Genomic DNA, 5603 nt, shown 5'->3' on the forward strand with positions numbered 1-5603 from the left:
ACAAACAAAATTCAAAGACAATTAAGCAAAAGCATTACCCAGAGAGAATTAAGTTACAGAACATGTTTTCAGTAATATATTTAAATTTAATTTAATAATAGACTGATTTGTGTTTATAAGTTAATTTAAAATAAATAAAAATTATAGATATTTTCAGAAAACATATTTAAGATAACATGCAAACACTTATACAACTTTATTGGCGGACATTGTGTGTTGCTTTATTTTAAAATAGTGGACCCCAGAACCCAACCCACGTATCACGCAAAGTGCAAACGCACAGCGAACCTTATTATGAAATAAAAAAGCAGGCTCCTAGCCATTAATTTCCAAGATCCAAAAGGAAACGTTATCGCGGGAAAATTTCAAATTGCGCGTAATTTTGAGAGGGAACCCTTGTCATCACACTATTGCATTTCACACATAAAGACAATTTTACATTACAACCCTAATCTCCATTTCTCAGTGCTATAAATATTGAACCCACTTTCCCCGACTTTGGTGCGCCAAAACTGTTCGAAGAAATTCCCAACTCAGAAAAATACACTCCGATTCCGAGAAAAATGTATGTGGTGAAGAGGGATGGCCGTCAAGAAGCCGTTCACTTCGATAAGATAACTGCGCGCCTCAAGAAGCTCAGTTATGGGCTTAGCACTGATCACTGCGACCCTGTTCTCGTCGCTCAGAAGGTCTGCGCCGGCGTCTACAAGGGTGTAACCACCAGCCAACTCGATGAACTCGCCGCCGAGACTGCGGCTGCCATGACCGCAAACCACCCTGACTATGCTTCTGTCAGTTCATCTCTTTAGAACTATCGAGTGATGACTTAGGGTTCATGTGTCCTTCAAGTTTTGGTCACTGATTTATTGAAATTGAACTTGTTTTGGTGCAGTTGGCTGCTAGGATTGCTGTTTCTAATCTGCATAAGAACACGAAGAAGTCGTTCTCTGAGACGTGAGTTTGTCGAAGGAAATGATGTTCATATTTGATTGGTTTGTTCTGGTTTTTTTGCATTGACACTAGTAAAATTTTTGGTGGTTTCAGGGTGAAGATCATGTACAATCATGTTAACGAGAGGTCTGGTCTGAAGGCTCCACTCATTGCTGATGATGTTTATGAAATTATCATGAAGGTGCCTCTCCTTGTTCTGTGTGTGTCTTGGATTGTCTTTGCTTACACATGTGCCTCAATTTGTCATATTTTCCTGCCTATTGTGGATTTCTTCTTGAAGATTTGAAAACACTTGTCATAGCTCATGATGTGTGTTGATATCATTTTTCTTATGATTATGACCATGGTACTGTGTTTTGAATTTTGCTCACTTTTTATCATAATATATTTGGTTTTAGAGTGCTGTTCGTTTGGACAGTGAGATAATCTATGATAGGGACTTCGACTATGATTACTTTGGTTTCAAAACCCTGGAGAGGTCCTACCTCTTGAAGGTTCAAGGAAAGGTTGTGGAAAGGCCCCAGCACATGTTGATGAGGGTTGCTGTTGGAATTCACAAGGATGACATAGAATCCGCTGTCAGAACTTACCACATGATGTCTCAAAGATGGTTCACTCATGCTTCCCCAACACTTTTCAATGCTGGAACACCAAGGCCTCAAGTAAGGTTTCCCCTGTCTTTTTGTGAGCCTGTGTTTTGGTTTTTCCCACTCGTGTAAGATTATTTTGGTGTGGTGAATTGATCATTGGAGGCCTGATTTAATTGGCTATGTTTATATGCTTGACAGTTGAGTAGTTGCTTCCTCATATGTATGAAAGATGATAGTATAGAGGGAATATATGATACTTTGAAGGAGTGTGCTGTCATCAGCAAATCAGCAGGGGGAATTGGTGTTTCTGTTCACAACATTCGTGCCACTGGCAGCTACATCCGTGGAACGAATGGGACATCCAATGGTATTGTTCCTATGCTACGTGTGTTCAATGATACTGCTCGCTATGTTGATCAAGGGGGAGGCAAGAGGAAAGGTAATAGTTTATCCATGTTCTATAACTTCTATATTTAACTGGTATTTGCAACTTACCTTTTCTCATGTGTATTTTTGCGCATTGTAGGTGCCTTTGCTGTGTACCTGGAGCCATGGCATTCTGATATATTTGAATTCTTGGATTTAAGGAAAAATCATGGGAAGGTGTGATATAATTTAATTGTCTTCAATGAAATTCTAACAATTCTTTTTCTATTCAAATATTTTAATTATGAATTATGATACTAGTTCTTAATCTATGCTAGGTGATGAATTGTCTTTTGTTGTTACTGTGTTAATAATGTTATCTTTGCAGGAAGAGCATCGTGCGAGAGATCTATTTTATGCACTTTGGGTGCCTGATCTCTTTATGGAAAGGGTTCAGTCTAATGGAGAATGGTCTTTGTTTTGCCCCAACGAGGCACCAGGTTTGGCAGATTGTTGGGGTGAAGAATTTGAGAGGTTGTACAATAAGTATGAAAGAGATGTAAGTTCTTGACATTCTTTTGTCTTTTTTGTTTTGCATGTCTTGGTTTGTTCTTGCACTGATCCTTGCATCAGATTTTCTAATCATATGCATGTGTATAGGGGAAAGCAAAGAAGGTTGTTCAGGCACAGAATCTTTGGTTTGAAATTCTTAAGTCGCAGATTGAAACTGGAACCCCTTACATGCTTTTTAAGGTGGTTTACAAATGATCTGATTCGGAAGTCTTCTTTAATCTATTTTGTATTTATTTATTATAATTGAAAACTAATGCATTTTCCATGTCTCAGGACACTTGTAATAGGAAAAGTAACCAGCAAAATCTGGGTACAATAAAGTCATCAAACTTGTGCACTGAGATAATTGAGTATACAAGTCCAACAGAAACAGCTGTGTGTAACCTGGCATCGATTGCACTACCACGATATGTCAGAGAGAAGGTGGGAAATTTCCTGAAGACATAATGTCTTAGGTTCTTGTTTATTTGGTTTCATTGCCAATCTTTTCTTTCTGATTCACAAAGGTTTTATACTTATTATAGGGAGTTCCCATGGAGTCTCAACCATCTAAGCTTGTTGGGAGTAGAGGCTCAAGAAACAGATATTTTGACTTTGATAAACTTGGAGAGGTGCAGTTTCTTGTTGTGCTCTTGATTATTTGTGTAGTGTACTCTTTTATTGGTGTAATAATTGAGACTGGAATTATGGTTCTGATTTTGTATTTATAGGTAACTGCATTGGTGACAACGAACCTTAATAAAATAATTGATGTCAATTACTACCCAGTTGATACTGCCAAGAGGTCAAACTTACGGCACAGACCCATTGGTATTGGTGTTCAAGGTCTTGCTGATACATTCATACTGTTGGGCATGTCATTTGATTCACCTGAGGTAAACAGTGGTTTTGGTGCAGCTAATATACCTTAAATTTAGGCTAGATCTTCAATTTGATTGTCTGCTTGTATGAGTGTAGGCTCAACAGTTAAACAAAGAGATATTTGAGACTATATACTACCATGCTCTAAAGACTTCTTCTGAATTGGCTGCTAAAGAAGGTCCTTATGAAACATATAGTGGCTGTCCTGTAAGCAAGGTATATGAATGAAACTGTGATGCATGTCTTCTCTTCCTTTTAATGTTCTTAATGCAAGTCCAGTTATGTAGTTGGCTTGACTAGTTGGTTTCCTTCTATTGCAGTGGAACATAGATGTACATATATAATAAACTTAGAATTTTGGCCTAAAGTTTGAAATTTAGGCATCCAATATATTGTGTGCTTAGGTGTTTTTTGTTTTGTGCAGGGAATTCTTCAGCCAGACATGTGGGGTGCAAAGCCCTCAAACCGCTGGGATTGGGATGCACTCCGGCAGATGATATCAGACCGGGGTGTGAGAAATTCACTTCTTGTTGCCCCTATGCCAACTGCTTCTACTAGCCAGATTCTTGGCAATAATGAGTGTTTTGAGCCGTATACTTCTAATATTTACAGTCGCAGGGTTTTAAGGTTGGATTTCCATCCCATGTTGTCCCTTATTATATTATTTTCCTGTGATCCTGTCAAGCTTACCAAGTTTTTTGCTTCAGTGGTGAATTTGTTGTTGTGAACAAGCATCTTCTTAATGACTTAACTGAAATGGGAATGTGGTCTCCTACAATCAAGAATAAGATTATCTACGAGGATGGCTCAGTTCAGAAAATCCCAGAAATTCCCGAGGACTTGAAAGACATATACAAGTATGTTATTTCTGATTTTTCAAACTAACACAGACTCAGCTATTTTTCTAAGTAACTGTTTGAAATGACCAGAACTGTTTGGGAAATTAAGCAAAAGACATTGGTTGATATGGCTGTTGATCGAGGATGTTATATAGATCAGAGTCAAAGCTTAAATATTCACATGGATCAGCCCAACTTTGGGAAGCTGACTTCCTTGCATTTCTATGCATGGTCCAAGGTATCAACTTTTCTTTTTTTTTTTTTGTAATTTCAAAATCTCATCTCTCAGAAAATGCATCTCTTTCAATGTGGAATTTTTGACCCGAAGTTTTTTGCTGATTGATGTTGCTTTCTGGTTTTGGGCTTATAGGGTCTGAAAACTGGGATGTATTATCTCCGATCACGAGCTGCAGCTGATGCTATCAAGTTCACTGTCGACACCACTGCCCTCAAAGTAAAAAAAGATTCATTGTGCTCAATCTTCCATTCATATGATTTAGTCATTTCAGGTAATAAGTATTTATTTTTGGTTGGGAATGCAGGAAAAACCTAAGGTGGAGGATGATGAGACCAAGATGGCACAGATGGTTTGCTCTTTAACAAACCGAGAAGAGTGCTTGGCTTGTGGAAGCTGAAAAGTAACGCCAAATTGGTGAGGTTTCAAGTGATGTTCTACTTGTACACGTTAAACCACTTGGGATTCAAAGTCTCCCTGTGATAGTTTTAAGCTTTCTAAATGATACTATTTAGAGCTTTTTGTATAGTTTTATTTTTGTCGCGTGTAAACTTTATATGTAATTTTGCTTGTAAAATATATGTTGGTTTATTTGAACTCCAGAGAAACACTCATTTAGTCATTTCTGAGCTTTTAACCCGTGGACGATGGAGCTCCAAATTGCATCACCTTACATTACAAAGGGTTAAAGATGTTAAGAAATAGTCTTAGAATTTATCTCAACAACAGCAAAGGTGGTTCTTTGCTGGGTTGTTACTTTCAATGAGGAACTGGGTCATGTAATCTTATCTGCAGTTTTAAGATCATAAATTGAAATTGTTGACGGACGGCTGCATTTTTTTTCCCGTTGACTAATATGATAGCGATCGTTTTGTGGATTTCTTTTAAAATTTTGTTGATTAACTTTTCAGAGTTGTTAATTTGTTATAGTGCTATACTAATTTTCTTCCTTTCAAACGCAGATCTGTGGACATGAACTGTGCAAAGGATTTATGTCGAAATACGACTTAATAGAATGATGTTAATTCTTAAATATAGTCTAGTCCAGAAAGTAAAAACAAAGGTTGAGATTCAGATTGGTTAGTCTAACGAGTAACGAGAATTAAATTGATTAAATTAGTTTAATTGAATATAAAATAAAATTATTAAATATTTAATATAAAAATTTATGTATAAAGTAATGTTTAG

General features: G+C 37.1%; 1 protein-coding gene across 1 annotated transcript; it reads left to right on the plus strand.

Annotated features, from left to right (window-relative positions):
• Window positions 335-5242, plus strand: LOC107630954 (ribonucleoside-diphosphate reductase large subunit). Its single transcript, XM_016334251.2, has 17 exons — window positions 335-791; window positions 893-954; window positions 1045-1132; window positions 1350-1613; window positions 1740-1980; window positions 2068-2144; window positions 2296-2466; window positions 2568-2660; window positions 2754-2903; window positions 3005-3091; window positions 3191-3355; window positions 3438-3557; window positions 3766-3968; window positions 4049-4198; window positions 4271-4418; window positions 4551-4634; window positions 4723-5242. The coding sequence occupies exons 1-17, from the start codon at window positions 564-566 to the stop codon at window positions 4813-4815; spliced, it is 2424 nt and encodes an 807-aa protein (XP_016189737.1). The 5' UTR covers window positions 335-563; the 3' UTR covers window positions 4816-5242.

This window comes from Arachis ipaensis, chromosome B03, assembly GCF_000816755.2.
Source record: "Arachis ipaensis cultivar K30076 chromosome B03, Araip1.1, whole genome shotgun sequence".
In the NCBI taxonomy this organism is placed as follows: Eukaryota; Viridiplantae; Streptophyta; class Magnoliopsida; order Fabales; family Fabaceae; genus Arachis; species Arachis ipaensis.

What these genes read in the sequence shown, in the direction of transcription:
- LOC107630954 (XM_016334251.2), top strand. Translation starts at nt 564, where the DNA reads ATGTATGTGGTGAAGAGGGATGGCCGTCAAGAAGCCGTTCACTTCGAT. An exon ending in ACAATAAGTATGAAAGAGAT is followed by an intron (nt 2,467 to 2,567) that starts GTAAGTTCTTGA and finishes GCATGTGTATAG; the next exon opens with GGGAAAGCAAAGAAGGTTGT. An exon ending in TCGACACCACTGCCCTCAAA is followed by an intron (nt 4,635 to 4,722) that starts GTAAAAAAAGAT and finishes TTGGGAATGCAG; the next exon opens with GAAAAACCTAAGGTGGAGGA.